At 42.7% G+C, this 26720-nt stretch overlaps 1 protein-coding gene across 1 annotated transcript in view; it reads left to right on the top strand.

The window, feature by feature from the left end:
* Positions 1-26720, top strand: part of luzp2 (leucine zipper protein 2) — a 388961-nt gene that overhangs the window by 213118 nt on the left and 149123 nt on the right. The window contains exons 6-7 of the mRNA XM_072592734.1: positions 25611-25673; positions 25786-25848. Of these exons, the coding sequence (XP_072448835.1) occupies positions 25611-25673; positions 25786-25848 (126 nt within the window). The remainder of the gene's footprint in view (positions 1-25610; positions 25674-25785; positions 25849-26720) is intronic.

The raw sequence follows: 26720 nt of genomic DNA, 5'->3' as shown, positions 1-26720 counted from the left end.
AACATATTGGTCTAGAACTGGGTAAGTGTGGCTCATGGTCCCAATCTCCGAATGAAGAAAGTTGTATTCACTCAAAAAATTGTAAACCTTTTAGAATTCCCAACCCCAGAGAACTGAGTATGTTCAGCTGCTGAATATATTCAGACAATTTGACAATTCTTTGTACACTGTGGGAAATGGGGCATATGAGAATAGCACAGGAGGCTTGAAAGATCAACTCCAATCTTTGTGATCAGTGGATCAGACTCAGAGTGGTGATTTGCCGACTCCTGTTCCTATTATGTTCTCCTCCTCTCTCTCAAAATAAATCCTTGCAAAATGCTTTCACCAGCAAATTCTTAAACTAATGTTGATTATCATTAATGTCCATCAGAACACCAAGGGTCAGTTAGCTCCTTTGACGAGGTGGTCTGTATGCGGTTTAGGTTTGACCTTTGTCTGACTAAGACTCTGGTGGGGGGCGGAATTCACTGGTGGTATCTCCAAACAAAAGCAAATAGGAGATTCAAAAGAATTGGCTCTGAGCTGGTTGATCAGTGCACATGTAAGTAAAGGGTGATGGGATACTTTGTGCAGTTTTTTCAAGAATCCAACATCTCCAGACTAAGGATGTGAAAAAAAAAGTGTACCATTTATTTGCCAATTTGTACAGCGCACACTCCCTGTGGAAGGCATCATGTGTGTGTCCGTGCTTGTTCTTTTCATTTCAGTAAGTATTAATTGTCTTCCGTTTAGTCACCCACAGGGTGGTGGGAATCTAGAACTCCCTGCCTCCAAGGGTAGCAGAGTCAGAAACCATCAAACATTGAAGAAAGATTTAGTTGTGTACTTGCAAAGGTTATGGACTGAGTGCTGACAATGAGGTTAGAATATTTTGGTGTGGATGTGATGGGCTGCAGGACGTGTATCTCCATGACTCTAACATGAATACTATCATCGTTAGTGCCTTCGTTTTCCAAACAAGAAGTTTTAATTGAAGCTTAACATAGAACATAGAACATAGAACAATACAGCACAGAACAGGCCCTTCAGCCCACGATGTTGTGCCGAACTTCTATCCTAGATTAAGCACCCATCCATGTACCTATCCAAATGCCGCTTAAAGGTCGCCAATGAATCTGACTCTACCACTCCCTCGGGCAGCGCATTCCAAGCTTAATAGCTGTGTGCTAAAAGGAAACCCTTAATGTGGGCAATAGAAGGTTAAAAAGGGAAGAGCTAATTCCAGTCAACGATCCCCCTTCCCCAAAGAAAAATTATACCTCGTTCTTAAAAAAAAACTTTATTTCTGAGACAGGAGGGAATTAATTTTCCTTATTACTTACAGGTTGCGCAAAGTTTGTGTGAAAATTAAATAGGATTGGTACTCCATGCTACCTTTCCAATGCATGTTGTTCACTATAAATCCTGCAGTGACCAACTGATGGAGCTGAGAAAGTAATGGCAAGGCTGAGCAGCTGCATTTAAAAGAAATCTAATGCCTGAATTTGTAAAACCCAGCATCAATTCTGCTCTATTTCACAGCTTGTCCAATTACCTTTTCACTTCTATGGATCTCGACATCTGAACCCTGGCATTTCACCCTTTTCCTACATTGCAAAAGCAGCCACGTCCCAAGATTGTCTCATTGACTCAAAGGTGCTTCAGGGGGGTCCAGAGATGGTTAATTCAAACCCTTTCCCACTCTCTCTTTGAAGGTTCCCCATCTATCTCCATTATTCTACCTTTTGAAATAGTGGGGGTGTTGTAAGAATCATCAGGTGTTGATGATGAAATGTTGCTGACAGAGGGGAAATAAACGTATTCTGCTCAAGAAAACCAATATAATTTCTGTCTCTTCTGCGATGTGCCAATGAAGCAGGGGTGATGTGAGAACAAAACACTTTTTCAGAAAAAGAGTGGTTGAGTCTGCAATGCATCATCTGGAAATGTGGAGGCAGACTCAATCGAACATTCAGGTTATCATCGGATAGTTCCTTTGGATATAAAAATGATGTGCAGGGATATGGGGAAAAGGTAGGAGATTGATGCCAAATAATAGTAGAGCTGGTGCAGGCACAATAGGCCAAATGACTACTTATTTTTCTTCATCTGTGGGACTTGGACATCACTGGTTGGCCAGGGATGGGCTATTTGCCCTTGAGAAGGTGATGGTGAGCTGTCTTCTTGAATCACTGCAATCCACTTGCTGGTAGGGAGGGATTTCCAGGATTTTGACCCAATGACTATGAAGGAATGGCGGTATGTTTCCAAGGCAGGGTGATGAGTGGCTTGGAGGGGAACTTGTAGGGGGTGGTGTTCCCAAGGAACTTCTTCCCATGTCCTTTTAGATGGAAGTGGTCATGGGTTTGGAAGGTGATGTCTGAGGATCTTTGGTGAATTTGTGCAGTGCATCTTGTAGATCGTACACATTGCTGCTACTGAGCGCTGGTGTTGGAGGGATTGATTGGCACCACATCTACAAACAATCCAAGGGTGTTGCTTTGTCTGGCTGGTTGTCAAGCTTCTTGTGTTGTTGGAGTTGCACCCGTTCAGGCAAGTGGGGAGTATTCTATCGCACTCCTGACTTGTGCATTGTGGATGGTGGATAGACTTTGGGGTGTCAGAAGGTGAGTTACTTGCCACAATATCCCTAGTTTGTAATATTTCACTGATCTGGGACTCTCAGTTGGCCTGACCTTTTGAAGTTTATTCTTAATGTGTGGGATGTGGGCGTCGTTGGCTGGGCCAGCATTTATTACCCATCCATAGATGCCCCTTGAGAAGGTGGTTATGAGCTGCCGCCTTGAATTATTGCAGTCCACCTGCTGTGGGTTGATCCACAATTCCCTTCGGGAGCGAATTCCAGGATTTTGGCCTAGAGACAGTGAAGGAATGGTGATATGTTTCTAAGTAAGGATGGTGAGTAGCTTGGAGGGGAACTTGAAGGTGGTGGTGTTCCCAAGTACCTGCTGCCCTTGTCCTTCAAGATGGAAGTGGTCGTGGGTTTGGAAGGTGCTGTCTGAGGATCTTTTGGTGAATTCTTGCAATGCATCATGTAGATAGTAGCATCAGTGTGTACTGAGTGTCTATGTTGGAGATGGTGGTCTGGTTGGTAACTCATCTCTGAGTTGCTGGTTTATGGGTGCAAATTGCACTGCAAAACAGTGATCACAAATATTTAGGTTAACTTCAGTGCTCTGCTGTGTGTCAGACATTAAACGGAGATGGTGTTTGGGTAAACATAACCTAAAATCTCAAGGAAAGAATTTTATGTTCCTTTGCAGGTTGGAAGGTCAGGGAGAGGTGACCCACTGACTTCCCAGTGTGAGTTTCTCCCCATGGCTTCATGCCTAGCCTGTCCACCATTATATAAGGACCCAGAGTGATCCAATTATTGTCTGTTTAAGGGTCGCTTAATGCCCGGATTCAGTTTCCAGGTATGAGAAGCCTGGCAAGTTGCTGTGCTTGGGGGTAGAGGTGGTGGGGCAGGTGGCTCCCCCCTTATCGGCCCCATTTATGAGAAGAATGTGGTGTTCGATTATGGACATGGCTGATGTAGATTTGGGCCTTACACCTTATGTTGTGCCTCAGTATCTCTCCAAAAAACACAGAGGTCACAAGGAGTAGAACAGCAGAAGAACTGTACTCACCCTCCACTTCTGCTCTGCCAAGGTCTGCTCCTCATAGAGGTTCCTTTCCAACTAGTCTCTCCATCAAAGTCACCACATCTCCTCTCTCCCCCAAAACACCAGGCTTCACTCACGGGTTTCTTTGAGCTGCCATCAACCGAGAGTTCAGCCTGCACCTCCAGACAGGGGAACAGTGGCCAGAGCAGATACCAGTACTGACTGTGAGAAGTGTATTGGACCTCGGAATCAGACAAGAAAGGCCCAACGTGGAAATGGACAGGTTCTAGGATACTCAGGCGCCGCCCTGGAGGTTTTGGTTGAGCAGTTGAAAATGTGGAGAGAGGTCCATACCAGGAGGATCTCCAAATCGGTGTTCGCAAGGCAGTGGGAGCAATTTGCACAACATCACTTGTGTGCCAGAAGTGCATCCCTTGAGAAACTAGGTGCAGTGCTGTCAGTGATTTCATGAGACTATTCATGTCAATGAATAGGAGGGGGGGGGGGGGGGGGGGGGTGGGTGACCATATGGTTATATCATTGGATTAGTAATCCAGAAACCCAGACTAATGCTCTGGTACTTGTATTCAGCTTGCACTGTGTGGTATTTCAGTAATTTTAAATGAGAATAGTCAATAGCCTAGTGGTATCATCACTAGATTGTTAATCCAGAGACCAAGGTAATGGTCTGGGGACCTGGGTTTGAGTCCTGTCATGGTAGACAGTGGAATTTGAATTCAGTAATAATCTGGAAATATGAGTTTAATGATGATCATGAAACCGTTGATGATTATGATGAAAAATCCATCTGGTTCACTAATGTGCTTCAGGGAAGGAAATCTACCATCCTTACCTGGTCTGGACTACATGTGACTCCAACAATGTGGTTATGTCTTAACTGCCATCTGGGATGGGCGATAAATGATGCTCACATCCCATGGATGAATGAAAATTTGAATAATAAATCTGTCTTTTTTAAGTCTCCATAATGGTGACCGCGGATCCGATATTTGCAAAAAGGGATGGAAATCTGCCACTTTTCCATGGTCTGGCCTACACATGACTCCAGGTCAACAGCAACGTGGTTGACTCTTAACTGTCCTTGGAAATGACTGAACAAGCCACTCAGCTCTATAGTAATTAGGAACAAGCACAGAGAATGCTGGAGAAACTAAGCAGGTCTGGCAACGTCTGTAAAGAGAGCGAAAGAGCATTGATGTTTTTGAGTTTGGTATGACTTTGAGACAGATCTGCTGCGCTCACTCTGTGTTTGTTTTAGATCTCCAGCCTCTGCAATATTTATTCAATGGAAATTGGGAATGGCCTTGTTCATGAAACTCTCAGCATCCCCACTAATGAGAAAAGAGATTAAAATATATGGCTCAGTTCAGCTCCTGCTCAACGCTCTCTGCACCTTTGACTCATCGCCCTCCAAATATATTTAAATCAATGCAAACTCCAGTCCCGCATTCACAACCACCCTCACACACTTAACACAGCCCACAGTCAGCTATTCAACTGTGCCAGCGGTGTTCCGCAAGGATCTGTTTTGGGACCATTACTGTTTGTCATTTTTACAAATGACCTGGAGGAGGGGCTAGAAGGTTGGGTGAGCAAGTTTGCAGATGATACGAAAGTCGGTGGAGTTGTTGACCATGAGGAAGGATGTGGCAGATTACAGGGGGATATAGATAAGCTGCAGAGCTGGGCAGAAAGGTGGCAAATGGAGTTCAATGTAGGTAAGTGTGAAGTGATTCACTTTGGTAAGAGTAACAAGAAGATGGGGTACTGGGCTAATGGTTGGATACTTGGTAGTGTGGATGAGCAGAGGGATCTTGGTGTCCTTGTACACAGATCTCTGAAAGGTAAATAGTGCTGTGAAGAAGGCATATGGCGTACTGGCTTTTCTTGGTAGAGGAATTGAGTTCCGGAGTCCTGAGGTCATGTTGCAGTTGTATAAGACTCTGGTGCGGCTGCATCTGGAGTATTGTGTGCAGTTTTTGGTTGCCATACTATAGGAAGGATGTGGAGGCACTGGAACGGGTGCAGAGGAGGTTTACCAGGATGTTGCCTGGTATGGTAGGAAGATTCTATGAGGAAAGGCTGAGGCACTTGGGGCTGTTTTCATTGGAGAAAAGAAGGTTTAGGGGTGACTTGATAGAGGTGTACAAGATGATTAGGGGTTTAGATAGGGTTGACCACGAGAACCTTTTTCCACGTATGGAGTCAGCTATTACGAGGGGGCATAGCTTTAAATTAAGGGGTGGTAGGTATAGGACAGATGTTAGGGGTAGATTCTTTACTCAGCGAGTCGTGAGTTCATGGAATGCCCTGCCAGTAGCAGTGGTGGACTCTCCCTCTTTATGGGCATTTAAACAGGCATTGGATAGGCATATGGAGGATAGTGGGCTAGTGTAGGTTAGGTGGGCTTGGATCGGCGCAACATCGAGGGCCAAAGGGCCTGTACTGCACTGTATTTTTCTATGTTCTATGTTCTATATGATCCTAACAAATTGCACAGCACCCACTGATACACTTCCCTCTTTTGTTGTAAGAGATTGTAGGAGCGCATTATGGGATGACAAGAACATACGTGAACACCCAATAGTGAGAATGATACAGGCCATCGTTGTGAAGGATTTTGTTGATTCGATAGCCAGCACTGGGATTGAAACAACGAAAAGTTTCCTCCTCCATTCCTCTGCCTATTGTTTTCTTTCTGTTGCAGGTGAAAAGTTCTGTTCCCTTAAGACAGAGAGCTTGTGCACCAAGCCAGCAATCAGAACAAACCTTGTCCCCACGCTCTACCAAGCAGGGTGCCTGAGAGTAAATAATGCAGTAGGACTGCCTGCTATATCCCACATCACGTAACAGCCTGGCTTTCGCTGTATGTGTAGCTTGTGCATCGTAATCATCAGTCAAATTGTCACCCTTTGTTTAGTTTGCTGCAGTTTTGACATTGTGGCTGGCTGCAGAATGTAGGCACCACAATTGCTCCTGTTCTTGAAATCTGGAAAATGCTGCAATAATTTTTTAGTGAAGAGAAATTGGGGCATTTATAAAGTCTTGTTGCAATCAGGCAGCGTCAACACAGTTTTTGACAAAGGAAAGTCATGTTTGACTAATGTACTAGAGCTTTATTTTGAGAAAACGTGCACGTAGTTATGAGTTGCAAGTAGCTCCATCCTTATGCAGCTGTTGGATGTTGAGATCTTTCCCAACTTACTTCCTCTCAACTGAACAATAAACAATTCCATTTCTTATATAAAATGAAGAACTACAGATGCTCAATCTTCAAACAAAATCAAAAATTACTAAAGCAACTCAACAGGTCTGGCATAATCTGTGGAGAGAAAGCAGAGTTACATATTTGGGTCAAGTGACCCTTCTGTTTCTTGCTCTCATGCGTGTATTTCATTTGCGCTTGCATGTCTCTATTCACCTGAACTATTGCTACATTGAGCTTTACATGTGACACATGCAATGTGGTGTGCATACAGGCATCCCAGTCCACGAGGAAGCTTTAAAAAGCAAGCCTCAGTATCCTCGCTGATACACAATGACCAGTAAACTGTGAGGTGTTTCTTTCTGCAAAGACAGCTCCCTCCATGACTACCTGGTCAGGTCCACACACACCACCCCCACCCCACCCCCAACAACCCACCCTTCCCTCCTGGCACTGTCCTGTGCCACCGCAGGAATTGTAAAACCTGCACGCACACCCCCTCCCTCACCTCTATCCAAGGCCCCAAAGGAGCCTTCCACATCCATCAAAGTTTCACCTGCACCTTGACCAATGTCACTTACTTTATCTGTTGCTCCCGATGTGGTCTCCTCTACATTGGGGAGACTGGACGCATCCTAGCAGAGTGCTTTAGGGAACATCTCCGGTACACCTGTACCAATCAACCACACCACCCCGTGGCCTGACATTTCAACTCCCCCTCCCACTCTACCGAGGGCATGCAAGTCCTGGGCCTCCTCCACCGCTGCTCCCCCACCACCCGACGCCTGGAGGAAGAATGCCTCATTCAACCCCAGGGCATCAATGTGGACTTCACCAGTTTCCTCCTTTCCCTCATTTCATATTGCTCAGAAATAAAATTCTTGGTAGCAGCATAGAAAGTTGTAGAGTTATACAGCATGGAAACAGACCTTTCAGTCCAGCCAATCCATGCTGACTATAATCCCAAACTGAACTAGCTCCCCCTACCTGCTTCTGGCCCATATCCTTCCAAACCTTCCCTATTCATGTACTTATCCAAATGTCTTTTAAACGTTGTAACTGTACCTGTATCCATCACTTCCTCTGGAGGTTCACTCCTTCCGTGAACCACTCTATGTAAAGAAAATTGCCCTCCTGTCTTTTTTTAAGTCTCTCCCTCCTTTCACCTTAAAAATATGCCTTGAAATAGTCTTGAAAACCCCCATCCTAGGGAAAAGGCAACTATCATTAACTCTGACTGTACCCCTCATAATTTTATATACTTCTATTAGGTTGCCTTATAACCTTAACGCTCCAGTGAAAAATGTCCCAGCCTATCCGGCCTTTCTTTATAACTCAAATCCTCCATACCTGGCAACATGCTGGTAGTTTAAAGAAGGTACGCTAAGGTGATCCCCAGTATGGAGCGGTTGTCTTTATAAGCCAAGATGGGACTTTACTCATTGGAATTTATAAGATTGAAAATCCTCATTGAAATGCATAGGATGGTTAAGGAGCTTAACAGGGTAAATACTGAGAGGATGTTTCCCCTCATGGTAGAGCCGAGAAGAAGAGTTTAAGGGCACCAATCTAAGACTCAAATAAGAAGAAATTTCTTCTCTGAGAGTTGTGAGCTTTTGGAACACTTTGCGACAAAGAGCAGTGGGGACAGATTTGTGCATATTTAAGGCTGGGACAGATGGGTTCTTGATCAGTCAGGGAATCCAGGATTGTGGGGAAAGGTAAGTGGATGTCACATGTCAGATCAGCCTTAAACCAATGAATGATGGAGGCTACAGGGACCGAATGGCCGACTCGTAGAATCCATACAGTGTGGAAACTGGCCCTTCAGCCCTACAAGTCCACAATGACTCCCTGAAGGTATCCTACCCGACTCATTCCCCTATCCTATTACTCTACATTTACCTCTGACTTAAGCACCTAACCTACACACCCCTGGACACTATGGGCAATTTAGCATTACCATTTCACCTAACCTGCGCACTTTTGGATTGAGAGAGGAAACTGGAGCACCTGGAGGAAACCCGTACAGTCACAGGGAGAATGTACAAACTCCATACAAACAGTCGCCCGAGTGTGGAATCAAACCCTGATGTTGTGAAGTAGCAGTGCTAACCACTGAGCCACCATGCCACCCTACTCCTGCCCCTATTTCTTATAGTCTTACTTATAACTTTTTTAAAATCCCAGTTAACCATGGCTTAGTGAATAATCATCATGGACATGTGTTTAGGCAGAGAGCAGAAGACACTGAAGCTATTGAACAAAACTTACCAACTGGAAAAATCCAGGCAGCTTAATGTCACTTATAAATTTTCTCTGGAGCCTGTCTTCAAGATCATTCCAAATGGAATCATTCAATCAGTGTTGAATTACAGGCGGTTTGGGACTTACTGGTGTCTCTGTTGAGAACTGGGAGAATTTTGATTATCTAAAGTATTTTCACTCAAGATCCTTTAAATGTTATTGGAGGGAGTGGGGCAATCTCTATCTTGACTGGATTTGAATATAATTACCATTCAGATTCAAGCTTTCAACTTGCCTGCAATAATAGCAAAGAAGATGTCTAGAAATGTAATATTTAGGATGTTTGCTAATAGCTGACTTTGTTATTAGGGGGTGACTCAACTGTTTCTTATACTCTGCACAGCATTAAAAAAATTCAAAGGACATCTTGGAAAATATATCTTCTGAATGCTAAGAAGCAGCATTTTGCCATCTGCTAAATACATTATGAATAATACCTTTGAATTAATGTTCAAAGTCTGCATGGTAATTTTCTGATACCATCGAGTTATAAAAATGGAAATGCTTCAGTATAATGTTGAGGCTGAATTATCTTTTATTGTCGATGAAAAACTCAGAACTAAATAAGATCACAGCAGTGTTGCAGTGCAGAGGAAAGCCATTTGCCTAAGTGATTAACAACATTAAATGTATTCATGCCTTCTGAGTTTACATCGCACAATTAAGCATTGTCCTAGATGCAGAAGCAATACAGTAATTATTTGCTTTAAATAAAGGGCAAGTTCCATGTCTTGCACACTCAAGGACCGTGAGTCAGCTATTCAGCTGCTTGAGTTTGTTCTCCTTATAAATTATCACTAGTGCTACAATGCTGTGCAGTGGATTATGCATCTCCAGCATGCTTCTATTCTGGGGTATTAGTGTTTCAACTTGTCCCTGTTCTGAGGCCAGTTCAAGGCTGGGAACACAGGATTATTGAATATACCCTTTAAGTGAAATTTAAACACCTAGATTTCAGAGGGCCAAGAGTCCATATTCTTTTCAGATAGAATGGGAATACCTCTCACAGTCCGGTTAATTTCCAATTGACGAGATTGAATTGCAGAATCTGACAGAATCTCCAAATAAGATGTGAATTCAGACAAGGTTCACTGAGCCATCCTGATGTTTGACTTTATCAGGTTCAAACAATAACTCAGCCAAGAAAGGGAGAGGGATCCTTGCAACTGATTCTGCTTTTGGCTTTTCCCCTTATTTTTAGGAGAGGCGGAGTCTTGCTTCCCAGATTAAGTCAACTTCAACTGACATACACAGGTCTAGAGAAAATGACTTCAACCCAGAGGCTGTTGCTAGATGACCCTCAGCAATGAATCTGTCTCAAAACAGTTTGTCCAAAAATAAAAGTCATAAAATCTCATCTTTTTTTCTCTTAAAAGCTTTGCTTGCCTGCTGTCTATTAAGTCACATGACTTTATACAACCAGTAGGTAAATTGCAGCATACTGACTTTGGGTTTTAATTTCTTTTGAGGTCACATAGAAAACCCTCTTCAATCCAGAAATTGTCCAGATACTTTCATCTCTTCCAATACTCTTCACATTGTTATTTTAAAGAACTATCTATTTCCAACAGTAGGCTTAATGTAAGGTGCAACTTGTGTCAGACTGTGCCAGAACAGCTAATCTCTTATTAGCGTACTTTATTCCCCAGTTAATCGCTGACACATACTATTGACACCAGCTGGAAGTGTTAATGAGACTGCATATTGTGAGCACAGTTTAGGAAAGTTTCATCATTTCACACATTTATCACCAGTCAAACTAATTTTACTAAACTATGATGAAGCTTAACCTTGCAAACATGACCACAGCTATTGGTGACTTTTTACATCACTCAAAGGATCACAGTTTAAGTAAAAGACAACAGTGGCAGAAAAAGAGAACTGTAAATAGGGAGGCAAGCTACTGAATGGATCCCTGCTGCTCAGAGCATTTAGAATTGTTTCTCCTACCCCTTCTCTCCATTAGGAAATCTGGAATCCTGAATCTTGACTACACCATTTCCTTTAAAGCACAGGAGTGCAAGTTACCAGATACCTCTAGCTTAAGCATTGGCAATGATGGCTACTTGGCAGGAAAGTAAAATGTATCGTAAGTCAATGTTAAGTTCATTGAAGGCTCTTTTGGAGGGAAAGAACCTTTTATAGTGGCCATCTCTCCCTCATTCTCAGTCTTGCTCACTCTCTTGATCCTCTCTCTCTTACTCCCTCCTTCTCTCTCCCTCTCCTCACCCCTCACACACACACACACACACACACACACACACACACACTCTCTCTCTCTCTCTCTCTCTCTCTTCCTTTGTCACTCTCTGTACAAACCCATCACTCTCTCTCGTGCTCTCTCTCGCTCTCTGTTGATCTTGCTCTCTGTCACTTCTCACTCGCTGTCTGTTACCTCTCACTCACGCGCTATCCCTTTGTCTCCCTTTCTATGTCAGCTCCAAATATACTCGTGAAGTTTTGCCTGGCCAGGACGGAGAGGTCACATCTGGAAGAGAGACAGCCCGAATCAGTATCTATTTTAGGGAATTTGGTACAAAGAGGGAGAGGTAGTTTTGGAAAGACTTTGTAAAAGGATAAATTAATGACCAGAGTTGGAGGCCCAGCACAAAAGAGTGACATCACAGAAAACCATAAATTCACTGATTTTTAATAGCTGCTAATTTGACCATCATAGGCTACTTTCAGGTGAATATTTAGAGATACAAATGAAAAGACAAGTAGAAATCTTTTTAAGCAAATTAAGTAGTAAGTAAATCTAATAGAGGTGCAGGAGATAATATCAGGGCATGGTACCTGCATGATGTGGGATTGGTGGACCCCTTTGCGGTTCATAGTGACTACATCTGTAGCCAGTGCTGATCGCTTGAGAGCTCTGGCTAAGAGCGAATGAGCTGGAGTCTGAGTTTCTATCAGTGCGACACATTAGGGAGGGGGATAAGAATTACCTGGATGCTGTGTTTCAGGAGGCAGTTTACACCCCTTTGATTAACTACCACGAATTCAGTCAGTGGTCAGTGACAATGACTGAGGCAAATACAGGGATCCAGGAGGTAGTGCTGAAGGAGCATCATCCCTTGAACATTTCTAACAGGTTTGAGATTTCTTTTTCCCTGTGTGGGTGATCGTGGGGGCTGTAGGGAGGATGAGCAAACTAACCATAGCAGCGTGGTACAGGGAGCCATTCCAGGCGGGGGCAAAAAGAGAACTGTAGTTGTAATCGGGATGGTATAGTCAGGGAATGGACACTGTTCTTTGTAGCCAGGATCAAAAGTCCCAAAGACTGTGTTACCTGCCTGGTGCTGGGTTCGAGATATCTCATCTGGGCTGCAGAGGAACTGCAGTTGTGGCAAAAGTGAGGACTGCAGATGCTGGAAATCAGAGTCGAGATTAGAGTGGTGCTGGAAAAATCGACGTTTCGGGCAAATACCCTTCATCAGGACCGAATGAAGGGCTTTTGCTTGAAACGGTGATTTTCCTGCTCCTCGAATGCTGCCTGACCTGCTTTGCTTTTCCAGCATCACTCTAATCTAGAAAGTTGTTGTGGTCCACATAGGTACCAATAATGTAAAGAGAAAGAGTTCTGCTGAGGGAGTATGAGGAGCTCGGGGCTAAATTAAAAGCAGAAACAAAAAAGTAATGACCTGCAGATTACTATCTAAGCAACAAGCTAATTCGCACAGGAACAACAAGCATAAAGAGGCAAACACATGGCTCAAAGATTGGTGCGGCAGAAATTGTTTCAAATGAGTGGGGGACTGTCACTAGGCTGGGGAAAGAGGGAGATATTTAGTGGGATGGGTACCTCTTGAATCATGATAAGTTTGAATTAGATTTTACAGAACTGATGTTGGATGAATGGCAATGATCACACACATAATTACAAATGAGGAACACTGTAACCACAGCAACCTATACTTAAACTTTACAGCATGTGGTTGCAATAAGGGCTTTTGTCTCCTTCACTGCTATAACTTTACAATTGTTTGATGTTTTTAATATTCATTCACGGGAAGGAATGGCTGGACCAGAATTTATTGCTCATCCCTTATTGCCAAGGGGGTATTTAAAATGCCATAGATCAGGAGTCCTATGTACATCAAACCAGGAAAGGACCACAAATTTCCTTCCCTTAAGGACATTAGTAAACCAACTTAATTTGTTTTTACACCAATAAACATTAATTACATGGTCATCATTTGATGACATCTTTTTAAAAATTTCTTTAATTGCTTTAATTACTTTTTTCCAAGGTTTCCTGTTTTTGCTTTGGATGTGCAGTGATCACAGGATTTTACTTATCTTTATGTGCCCAATGTTGTGTCTGGGGCACCCTTTAAATCCAAAATAGATGAGGAAAGCCACCTTTCTGGTTGAATTATAAGAGTCCTGTTGAGCAAACAATAGGAATTTAATTGAATATAAATTCCATTACCACCAAGACTGTTAGAAGCACAATAGTCTCAGGTCTGTAACCCACCAGTTCCTTCTTGAATGTCCCCAAGTTCTCATGACATCTTCACAGTAGGTGGTACTTACTCCATTCAATCAAGTTTTATTGGTTTCACATCCTTTCAAACACACTGGTAACACTGAGTCCAGGATTAACACACTTTAAGTTAGTCCTTTTGAATATAAATGTGTCTGTATTTATGTAGCCAAAGCACTCAGGCCTTTATCTGCCAAGATAAAGATCATCAGAGCGGGAGGTGGTGTTGGAGCGGTACAAGATTTTGGTCAGGTCACAGTTGGAGTATCGTGTGCAGTTCTGGTCTCCATAGTATAGGAAGGATTGTGATTGCACTGGAGGGGCTACAGAGTAGGATGCACTGGGATCGTGGGCGGCACGGTGGCACAGTGGTTAGCACTGCTGCCTCACAGCACCAGAGACCCGGGTTCATTTCCCGCCTCAGGCGACTGACTGTGTGGAGTTCTCCCCGTGTCTGCGTGGGTTTCCTCCGGGTGCTCCGGTTTCCTCCCACAGTCCAAAGATGTGCAGGTCAGGTGAATTGGCCATGCTAAAATTAGCTGTAGTGTTAGGTAAGGGGTAGATGTAGGGGTATGGGTGGGTTATGCTTTAGTGGGGCGGTGTGGACTTGTTGGGCCAAAGCACCTGTTTCCACACTGTAAGTAAGCTAATCTAATCTAAAGGAGGCTAGAAAGGTTAATGCTGTTTTCTTTGAAGCAGAGAAGGTTAAAGGGGTGTCTGATAGAGGTGTTTACCTATTGGTCTAATCAACCTGTTCAGAGATGTTACCACGCACCTCTGGAATTGGGGTACCTGAACCTACACCCCTCAGTCCAGGGGTAGGGACACTACCACTAAGCCACATAATGGCTGATAGAGGGGTTTAAAATTGAGGGGTGTGGACAGGGTGAATAGACAGCAGCTGTTCTCCTTGGTTGAAGGGTCAGTAGGAGATTATGGAGAGGATTTGAGGAAACCTTTTTCACCCATTGGGTGGTGGGTGTTTGGAATGCACTGTCTGGGTGGGTAGTTGAGGTGGGAAACCTCACAATTTTTTTTTAAAAGCTACTTGGATGAGCACCTGAACAATCATAACATTCAAGGCAATATGTCCAGTGTGGGAAAGTGGGAAAGTTTAGAGTTATTTTTGGGGGACAGACTTGATGGATTGAATGGCCTCTTTCCTACTATATGTTTCTATATTTCTTATACTCTCTGCCTGCGATAGTTGATACATTTCAATTAATGTGGATGAAAACTTGTTCATGGAGGGTAGGTGCCATTTATTGCCCATCCCTAATTACCCAGCGGGCAGTTTAGAGTCAACCCCGCTGCTGTGGGTCTGGAGTCACATGTAGGCCAGACCAGGTAAGAAGAACAGTTACCTTCCAAAATGGACATTCATGAACTTTTTTTTTCAGGCTATCAGCAATGGCTTTGTTTTCATGATTAGACTCTTAATTCCAGATTTTTATTGAATTCAAACATTTCCATCTGCCATTGTTTTATTTGAATCTACTACCCAGAACATTAAGTGGGTCTTTGGATTAAAGGTGTAGCAATAATACTCAAGGCCAGCACGTCCCCATGAACATTTATATCTGAGTCATGTGTGTCGTTTACAAGTGGTCAGGGATGCTTTATTTCTTTCATGTGGACATCGCTGGTGAGTCTTTTTTCTTATACTTTATTCATTCAACCATACTTTATTCATAAAAAAGTCTTTACCTACATTTATAGGTACTAAAGCAGCTCTGTACATTCTTTCCATGTTCAAGAAAAAGAAACACTGGAATTTGAAATTCCTTGCAGTTGCAAAAACCAAAGGCATTTCTTCCTCATGTAAGAGAGTATTTACATACACTGGGGCAATGAGACTGTCTGATAGCTGAACAGGTCGTCATTAAATTTTGGCAGAAAGACCTTAAATGGTGGATTTTCCACAGTGCGCCTTGGCAGCAGCTGCCCCAAGCTTTAGTGCATTCTTCAGCACGTAGTCCTGGTCCTTGGAACATTCCAGCCTGCAGCAAAATGTCAACTTTTTGTACTGGCAGACCAAGTTTCAGGCAAACCAAAGAGTACCTTTCAGTGGGTTGGCGGTCCTCCAGGCACAGTCGATATTTGTCTCAGTGTATGTCCTGGCGAACAGCCCATAGAGCACTTAGTCCTGCATTACGGAGCTGCTCCGGATGGATCTTGACCAAAACCAGTGCATCTCTCTCCAGATCTCCTTTCCTAAGGCGCGTTGCAGAAGGTGATGTGTGACTGTCTCTTCACCAGTGCAGCCACTTCAAGGGCAGTGTGCGGTGGCGCACAGAGATCGAGTGTGCATGAAGGATCTGGCAGACATTGTTGGCATGATCAACACTTACTCCCCACCCCTAATTATCTTGAACTGGGTTGCTTGCTGGGCCATTTTGGAAGATAGAGAATAAACCACATTAGTCTGAAGTCAATTATAAATTGGAATATATAGGAGTGACAGTCTTTCTGAAATGCATAAGTGAATATGGTTTTTTTGTGGCAGAAGTCATGATACACATCAGTACCAATGGCATAGGTAGGGGAAGGGATGAAAAGAGAATATAGGGAGTTCGTTTGGAAGCTAGAAGGCAGAACAAACAGAGTAGTACTCTTTCAATTGCTACTGGTGCCACGTGCTGGTGAGGCTAGGAATAGAGAGTAAGTGCAGATGAGCACGTGGCTACAGGGCTAGTGGAGGAGGGAGGGCTTCAGATATGTGGATCATTGGGGAAGGTGGGACATGTACAAGAAGGACGGGTTGCATTTGAACTGGAGGGGCACCAATATCCTGGGTGGGAGGTTTGCTAGAGCTCTTCAGAAGGGTTTAAACTAGATTGGCAAGGGGTGGGAACCTGAGCTATGGATCAGATGATGGCGTAGGTAGTGAACAGCCAGGAACAGTATGCAGAGAGTCTGTGAGGAGGGATAGGCATTTGGTAAGGCAAAGGTGTACTCAGTGTGATGGATTGAAGTGTGTCTATTTTAATGCAACAAATATCAGGAATAAGGGTGACAAACTCCGAGCATGGATCAATACTTGAAACTATGATGATGATAATATGGCCATTACAGAGAGTTGAATATCACAGTGGCAGGAATGGTTGTTGGATGTTCCAGGCTTTTGCTATTTCATTGCTAACCAGGGATAGTATCACAGTTGCAGAAAGAGAAATTGTCGAGGAAGGTTTGTCTACAGATTCAGTCTGGGTAGAAGTCAGAAAGAGGAAAGGAACTGTCACTTTATTGGGAATTTTCTACAGATCCCAGCCCCCAATAGCAGCAGAGGCATGGAGGAGCAGATTGGGAGGCAGATTTTAGAAAGGTGCAGGAGTAACAGGGTTGTTGTCATGGGCGACTTCAACTTCCCTCATATTGATTGGAACCTCCTTAGTTCAAATAGTTTGGACGGCGCAGTTTTTGTCAAGGAAAGTTTCCTGACTCAATATATAAATAGGTCGACTGGGTGGAGGCCATATTGGATCTCGTGCTTGACAACGAACCAGGTCAGGTGTCAGATCTCTCGGTGGGAGAGTATTTCGGTGATAGTGATCACAATTCCCTGACCTTTACTATCCTCATGGAGAGGAAAAGGAGCAAACGGTATGGCAAAGTATTTAGCTCGGGGAGAGGTAATTACAATGGTATTAGGCAGGAACTGGGATGCCTAAATTGGGAGCAGATGTTCTCAAGAAAATGCACAACAGAAATGTGGAGGTTGTTTGGGAAGCACTTGCTGATAGTGCTGAACAGGGTTGTCCCACTGAGGCAAGGAGGGGATGGTAGGATGAAGGAACCTTGGATGTCAAGTAATGTGGAACATCTAGTCAAGAGGAAGAAGGAAGCTTACTTAAGGTTGAGGAGGCAAGGATCAGACAGGGCTTTAGAGGATTACACAGTAGCCAGGAAGGAACTGAAGAATGGACTTAGGAGAGTTAGAAGGGGACATTAAAAAGCTTTAGCAGGTAGGATTAAGGAAAACCCTAAGGCATTCTACACTTGTGTTGAGGAACAAGGTAATGGCCAGAGTGAGGGTAGGGCCGATCGGGGATAGTAGAGGCAACTTGCGCCAGGAGTCGGAGGAGATAGGGGAGGTCCCTAATGAATACATTGCTTCAGTATTCACTACTGAGAGGCACCTTGATGTTTGTGAGGACAGCATGAAACAGACTGATATGCTCGAACAGGTTGATGTTAGGAAGGAGGATGTGCTGAAAATTTTGGAAAACTTAAGGATAGGTAAGTCCCCTGGGTCAGATGGGATATACCCAAGATAACTACACGAAATGAAGGAAGAGATTGCTGCACCTTTGGCGCTAATCTTTGTGTCCTCAATGTCCACTGAAGTAGTGCCAGATGATTGGAGGGTGGCAAATGTTATTCCCTTGTACAAGAAGGGGAATAGGGATAATCCTGGGAATTACAGACTAGTCAGTCTTGCGTCACTGGTGGGCAACGTATTGGAGTGCATTCTGAGAGAGAGGATATATGATTACTTGGAAAAGCATAGTTTGATTAGAGATAGTTAGCATGGCTTTGTGAGGGGCAGGTAATGCCTCTCAAACCTTATTGAATTCTTTGAGGAGGGGCAGCACGGTGGATCAGTGGTTAGCACTGATGCCTCACATCACCAGAGACCTGGTTCAATTCCCTCCTGGGGCAACTGTCTGTGTGGAGTTTGCACATTCTCCCCGTGTCTGCGTGGGTTTCCTCCGGATGCTCCGGTTTCCTCCTGCAATCCAAAAATGTGCAGGTTAGGTGAATTGGCCATGCTAAATTGCCCATAGTGTTAGGTGCATTATTCAGAGGTAAATGTAGGGGACTGGGTCTGGGTGGGTTACTCTTCAGAGGGTCGTTGTGGACTTGTTGGGCTGAAGGGCCTGTTTACATACTGTAGAGAATCCAATCTTTTAAAAAATGTGACACAACACATTGATGAACATAGAGCAGTAAATGTGGTATACATGGATTTTAGCAAAGCATTTGACAAGGTTTCCCCATGGTAGGCTCTTTGAGAAAGTAAGAAGGCATGGGATACAGGGAAATCTGGCTGTCTGGATGCAGAATTGACAGGCCCATAGAAGACAGGGTGGACGTAGATGGAAAGTATTCAGCCTGGAGCTTGGAGACCAATGGTGTTCTGGGACCGCTACTGTGATTTTTATAAATGACTTGGTGAGGAACTGGAAAGGTACATTAGTAAGTTTGCTGATGACATGAAGGTAGGTGGAGTTGTGGATAGTATGGAGGACTGTTGTAGGTTGCACGGGACTTGACAGGATGCAGAACTGGGCTGATAAGTTGCAGATGGAATTCAACCTTGAAAAGTGTGAAGTGATTCACTTTGGAAGGTCTAATTTCGATGCGGAATATAGGGTTAAAGGCAGCATTCTTGGCAGTGTGGAGGAACAGAGGGATCTTGAAGTCCATGTTCGTAGATCCCTTAGAGTTGCCAACGAGGTTGACAGGGTTGTTAAGAAGGCGTATGGTGTTGACTTTTATTAGCAGGAGGATTGAGATTAAGAGACATGAGGTATGCTGCAGCTCTATAAGAGTCCTGGTTAGACCAGATTTGGAACTCTTCAACCCCAGGGCATCAATGTGGACTTCACCAGTTTCCTCATTTCCCCTCCCCCCACCTTACCCCAGTTCCAACCTTCCAGCTCAGCACTGTCCCCATGACCTGTCCTACCTGCCAATTTCCCTTCCTGCTTATCTGCTCCACCCTTCCCTCTGAGCTATCACCTCCAACCCCACCCCCATTCACCTATTGTATTCTTTGCTACTTTCTCCCCAGCATTCTACCCCCCCCCCCCCTCCCCCCCCCCCCACCAAATTTATCTCTCCACCCTGGAAGCTCCCTCTATTCCTGATGAAGGACTTTTGCCCGAAACATAGATTTTCCTGCTCCTCGGATGCTGCCTGACCTGCTGTGCTTTTCCAGCACCACTCTAAACTCTGGTTTCCAGCATCTGCAGTCCTCACTTTTGCCACATTTGGAACTCGTCTCATTATAGGAATGATGTGGAAGCTTTAGAGAGGGTGCAGAGGAGATTTACCAGGATGCTACCTGAACCGTGGGCATGTGGTATGAAGAAAGGTTGAGGGAGCTAGGGATTTTCTCATTGGAGTGAAGAAGGATGAGAGGTGACTTGAAAGAGGTGCACAAGATGCTGAGAGGCATAGATAGAGTGGATAGCCAGAGACATTTCCCATGACAGAAATGGTTATCACAAGCTGGCATAATTTTAAGGCGATTGGTGGAAGGTATAGGGGAGATGTCAGAGGTAGGTTCTTTACACAGAGAGTGGTGGGTGTGTGGAATGCACTGCTAACGGTGGTAGTAGAATCAGATACATTAGGGACATTTAAGCGACTCTTGGATAGGCACATGGAAGATAGTCCAATGAAAGGTATGTAGGCTAGTCTGAATTTAGTAGGATAAAAGGCCAGCACAACATTGAGGGCCTAAAGGCCTCTACTGTGCTGTACTGTTTTATGTTCTATGTTAATCTGCACCCACCAAGACCTTTCCCATTGTAACCCCATCTCAAGAATAAAAACTGTTGTAATCCCTCAGTGAGAACTTTCAGAGTTGAGCAGAAACTCATCTGGTTCACTAATATCCTTCTGTGAAGGAAATCTGCCATCTTCATCTGACTCCAGACTTTCGGCAATATGGTTGGACACCTCACTGCTCCCCTGACATGGCTTCGCAAACCACTCAGATGTATCTGACGACAACTGGGATTAGTAATAAACGTTGGCCCAGATCACATTCCATGTGAGAATTATAAAAAGATGGTAGTCTGATAGTGGACCAGTTAGTGTGTAGGAAGCTTGCTTAGTTATCATTTGGTTGGAAGTCCAAGGTAGCCATTGTGCCTTTGAGCTCAGGATCCTGAGATTTCAGCTCATGTCACCACTAGGGAAGCTCCACTTTGGGAAGCCTGTGTTATTGGATGAGTCCAAGTGGGATGCTTTTCAGAGAGTCAGTGTGGATTCGATAGACTGAATGGCCTGCTTCCACACTGTAAGGGTTTATATGAATTGAAATTCCCCAGGTGGTCATGAGTGAATTTTGTCCTGTCTTCCACTCGTTTGTCAAATTGTCTGGATTGCTAGACTGGTACTACTTTCCTTGAATCCGTTTCATTCCTGATTAATTTTCCATTTACCCAGTGATCATTGCCATGCATTTCATCAACTCAGTCGTTTGATGCACTTATCAGTTATCTATTAAACACACGTCGCTAAACCTCACTACCTTTTCTCTCACCAACTTTCAATATACTTATGTGCTTAAAATTAATTAGAAAGCATTCACCTTTAGGGAAGGCCTATCATTTTAGACTTGCACTTATCTATCACAGTACTGTATAAACCAATGCTCGTAATAATCTGTAATTTCAGAATTCAGATTTCGATATTTTTACATTAATTGCTTATACTTGATGTTAATGACCCATTTAAGAAAGGTTAAATGTTAAAACTTCAAAATAAAATTCTGGAAAGTGACTAGGATGTGAAGTAATATTCTTGTTGGCAATTGTATCTAAGCACTAAATAATTGTTACGTTGCATGAAAATTGCAGGATATTTATTGGAGCTGTAGGGCATTTTTTTTTGGCAAAACGTTAAGGTGTTTCTCCCTGTGCCCATTCTTTACTGATGCATTAAATAAATGATCAGATCCAGATGGGTAATCTAATCAAATACGCTCTGACTATTCTTCAAATCAACACTTTGAGCACCTCTTTATTACTAAGGCTGTCCTGAGCCAGATGGCTTTCAGCCACCTGAATGGAACTAATTAATCAGAATTACATCTCACAGTAATCACAGTCAAGCTGCTTTAAAAAATCCTGTCACTTAACAAAACAGGACCCAAAATAAATAGTGGGATATGCTGATTGAAAGCCCTTGTTGTTGACTACCTTGACATATTTTCTATCTCTTCCTGTTCCATGTAGATTATTGCCCATTTCCAAATGATCTTGAAACGATGGAAGTGAGTTGCCCTCTTGAACTGTTCTACTCTGTGTGGTGTAGGGACAGTGCTGTTGAGGGTATTCCAGGATTTTGACACCGTAATGGTGAAAGACCAATCATTGTAGTTCCAAGCCCGGCTTGTGGGTGATTTAGAAGGGATTGTTCCCATGGCAGTGTTCCAATGTATCTTCTGCCATTATCCTGCCAGGTGGCTAATGTTGTGGGCTTGGAAGATGCTGTCAAAGGAACCTTAGAGGTGCTATGATGCATCTTGTATGCTGTCACTGTGCTTCTAAATGGAGGCAATCATTGTTTAAGCAGGTGCATGTGAAGTATGGAGCTTGAATCATTTTGAGTGTTATTGGAGCTGTGGGCAAGTGGAGTGTGCTTTGTAGATGATAGGCTTTGGGGAGGCAGGAGGTGAATTATTTAGTTTAGAATTTCCATCTCTGATTGGTCTTGTGGTCACAATGTTTGTACAGATGGTACAGTTGGTTACTGGGCATACTAAGGTCCCCAGAATGTTGATAATGAGGGAGACTGTGCTGGTGATGTTGTTGAATGTCACAGGGAGATGGTTAGATTCTTCGGACTGAAGGTAGTCATTGCTGGGCGCACATGTGATGTAAATGTCTCTTGTGATTTTTACCAGCCAATACTGGAGTGTCATTTGTGGTCTTGCTTGTACATTTATAGCCAGATTAGTTTTTTAGAAACAAGAACAGGAATTGCTGGAAAAGCTCAGCAGATCTGGCAGCATTTGCAAAGAGAAATCAGCGTTAACGTTTTGGGTCTGACGACCCTTCCTCAAAATGTTCTGAGAGGAAGGGTCACCGGACCTGAAATGTTAACGTTGATTTCTCTTTGCAAATGCTACCAGATCTGCTGAGCTTTTCCAGCAATTCTTGTTCTCTTTTTTGATTTACAGCAGTTCTTTCAGTTTTTATATAGCCAGATGGTTTTTGTCTGCAACCCTAACATATGCCAGAGTTCTTCAACAATTCACATCCGAGTCAAACTTGGATCCTAAACGAGTAACTGAGATTGCCCCCATCTGTCTTGCCTGCTCCAATACTTGGGGATACGTTTGAGCTGGTCAGAGGTGTGACCCTGAGCAGCACCATGCCTCTTGCTACCCAGATTCTGGCTGGATTCTTCAGTGTTCTGGTTCACTGTAGAAGGATTTTGATCTTTTTGTGCTTGGGAAAACAATGAAAATTCCAGAACCATGCATAAGAGACTGGAAGACTCTGTGCATCCTATCACAGACTGGAAAACCGAAAACAAAGTGCACCTAACATTACAATCGGATGCAGTCATTTTTAAAACAAAAGATGACAGTCCTTCTGATAGCATTAGCCTTAGTCCACCTGCCAGAAGGAGCATTGTTAGCTCACATTCCCTTAACTGCAAGGACCTTTTCAGTTCAGGATTCAAAAATGATCAGGAACAGTTTAATACAGCACTCAGTAGTCTGATCATCGCTTTTCCAGGGGATTCTGTTTAATGGCATGTAATAAGGTTGAAACAAGCCAGCTGTATGATCTAGGTTGACTATCATGTGCATCGGTGAGGGAGTGCTGTTTGATTGGAAATGACAGCCTGATGATTATACATTACATAGAGATCTCGCCCACCGGTGTAAGTGCTCACAAGAGATTGTGCAGCACAATTGGAATCAGAAAAGGGAAGTCTCTCATCCATTGAGAAAAAGACAAACTCTCACCAGGAGAATCTTGGTGAATTTATCACAAATCACTGTAATCTCTGCTTTAAATGAAAATAACTAGTACCAGGAATGTTCTCAAATTCTTGATGTATATTCTCAATGAGCAAAACTCCAAGTTGGAAGCACATATTCAGGATATTATCCCAAAGAATTCACACTTTGCTTCAAAATGCATTTGTTTGTTGCTATTTCTACTTCACAATGCAGTACATTCTTTTAGTATTAGGCATATCTAAAGCATTTGATTATCATTCGAGATAGATTCATATTTGGAAATGGATGCAGCTGGTCCAGCTTTGAAGAGCCCAGGTGACTCTGTTCCGAAGGTCCATTTACCCTGAGGCAGTCTCTTCAGAGAAAGCTCTCCCTCTTTCCATTCTATGCATTGTTTTTTTTAACCTCACTGCAGCACAGCTGTTTGAGTTAACTAACATTATGACTTTTCGCTTGAAAGCAGCTTCAAATTGCATTTATTTCTGGAAATCTTCCTGCTTGTTTTTACCCAACACGTTATGTATAGTCTGCATGTGCACCAGTGTGGGTGTGTCTTAAACAATTGCTCATGTTGTTTGCAACACAGTCCTTATTCCTGCATGATCCCATATAAGACCCCTCCATTCTGGCATGACTCCTCTACAACCTCTTCCATCAGGCAGAAGATACAGTAACTTGAACATACACGCCAACAGGTTAGAGAACTGCTTCTTCCCTGCTATTGTTAGACTGCTGAATGGACTTCTCAAATTTCAAATATGTTGATCTTGCTAATGTTGGCCTTGCTTTGTTCACCCCCTGTGCAGCTGTAACCCTGTATACCTCGCTCTGTCTAAACACCCTGTGATCTGAATGTCCTTGTATGTTATGTTTTGCCTGTACTCGCAAAACAAAACTTTTCATTGTACTTAGGTACATGTGAATCAAATCAAATGCATCAACTGACGGATTAAGGTAAGTAAAAGATGCTTCTGTAGAGTGAAAAATTGCCGATGACTACACATTGATAAAACATTTTATATCTGAAAGGTAGAGGGATTGACTTGTATGCGAGTATAAGTAGGAACATGATCTTTGGCACCTTGAAAGTGGGTTTGTCATATACTCCTGTTTAATCTATACACAGCAGTGTAAGATAATTCAGTGAAATCCAGACAATCTCATTAATAAATGGTTTTCCCTTGCGTTTACAATTTGGACCAATCAACTAATTAACAGCAGTTAATTGAACAGAAGTTCAAAGTTCATTATTTGATATGACCACTCTCATCTGTATTGCTAATTTGTGGTTTTCTTATTCACAATACATATGTTTGATGGCAAAATTGAAGTAAAAAAAGGTTTTTCTTGCATTGTTTTAATTACATGAGTTTGCTCTTCAAAGTCATCTAGTCATGAAGGAACATCACCCCAAGGGTACATTCACTGCTGGAGCAAATTAAGAATCAACTAGATACCTCTCCTGGAATAATGCATTTTTGTTACCATAGTAATATTATCGTAAGCACATGTGCGAAACAGCAATATGATTATGTACGAGAAGAGACATTTTGAAGAGTATCAGAGCAGGAGATGTCAAGTGTCATCACCGCACAATCAAGGTGTCTTCACAGAATTCAGATTGGACTCTGTGTCAGGCTTAAGTCAGCAATTGAAAAATGTGACTAAGTGTACACTAGCAGCAGAGAGAACAACAGGATGAAGTTTTAGCTTTGAATTCAATTAATTCATTGTAGACCTCTCTTTCTACCATAGGGATTCCTTAATGATCCATCCTCTGCTCCGGCAAATCAAAACGAATGATTCTTACTCATCGTCAGTTTGAATTGATCATAGTGTTAAAATCCATACAATTGGGAAGCTAAGAATTTCTCAATGATAGTTCTATTTAAAAATCATTCAAAGGTGAATGTTCATCTATTTAGTATGGTGAGAACATATATAGATTCAGGCATATTTTTATAAATGATGAGTATTGACTCTAATCAGACAGAAAAGATATCTTCAGGTCGATCAAAGAGATAGAGAAAACATTATTCCTTGAACTGAAATTGGGGGGGGCGGGGGGGGAAGCGTGCAGTTAACCTTATTTATTTTTTGAAACTTCGAAGGACATATTAATGAAACAACTATAATTTCCTGCCTTATTTGTAAAGCACAGGACACATAGAATAAGACCGACAAAGGGGTGATGAAATATTTATCCTACTTGCATGGCTTAATAATTTAAGAAATTTTAACTAATAAAGTAATTCTCTTACGCAGAATAAAAGTCTGAAAAACAAACTTCTGTCTGGAAGCAAGCAGTGTGGCATTCATGCAGAACAGGTATGTTCAATTCACAACGATATGGCGAGCACATTTGAATAAGCTGAAAGCATTTTTTCAGCACTTAAATTATGGCTGATATTTTCCATCCCTTCTTATCTTGCTTCTGCAGTCCAAAAGAATCCAGTCACAGCTTAAGGAGCTACGCTATGGGAAGAAGGATTTGATTTTTAAGGTGAGGCAATGATTATTTGAGACTGCGTGATTTGCATACGTAATGTGCAACATTTTGATAAGGACTTATGCTCCTGTGCTGACTTCAGAGAAGGTACTGAAGTTGCAGGATTCTAAGGTTCTGAGCAAGGTACAAAGTAAGTGAAAACCTCTATGTGAGATTAGCAAAATCAGAGCTGATCATAAGGAAACAGTCATTTTCTCCAGAGAAGGTTTGTTGGGTTGTTAACATCTGAGCAACCGACTATTTGAAATTGAAATTTCTTTAGAAAAGACTCTCTGTGCATGCATGCACTCAAAGTTAAAAATTTGTAAATTTTGTAAAGTCTGATTTATTTTCAGTACTGGTTGAAGAATTGTTGAAATAGACAACACACCGGGGAGGTGCAATTATAATGTGATGGAAAACAAATATTTGGTGATGCCAATGGAAAGACTGCTTTGATTTTTTTTAATTTTTAATTTTATTGTCACGTTTATGCAACTACAAAAACATTGGCGTACAGCAAAAAGTGTATAATATTGCCACACAAGGCAACCATCTTAGGTGCAAGTAAATAGGTACAGATTCTGAGGAACAAGGTAGAACGAAAGAACAAAGTTAGAAGTTAAACATTGTAGTAAACCTAGCAAATAAGACTAAAAGTTATACATTGCAGACTTTCTTAGTTTTAAGCATAAAATAAGAAATAAAGCTGAAAGTTCAAACATTACACTGTGTATGACTGTGCACGATGGCATATTTCAGAATGTAATTTTTTATGTGTAAGCACTTGGCATGGTTGCCTTCATCAGTCAGATTACTGTGTGTGGGAGTGTGGATGTCTTTTACAGCTGTACAAAACATTTGAAGAGGCGACTCCTGGAGCATTG

This window comes from Chiloscyllium punctatum, chromosome 22, assembly GCF_047496795.1.
Source record: "Chiloscyllium punctatum isolate Juve2018m chromosome 22, sChiPun1.3, whole genome shotgun sequence".
Lineage (NCBI taxonomy): Eukaryota > Metazoa > Chordata > Chondrichthyes > Orectolobiformes > Hemiscylliidae > Chiloscyllium > Chiloscyllium punctatum.
The sequence above is the reverse complement of the archived record's forward strand: the minus strand, read 5'-3'. Positions and strand labels throughout refer to the sequence as shown.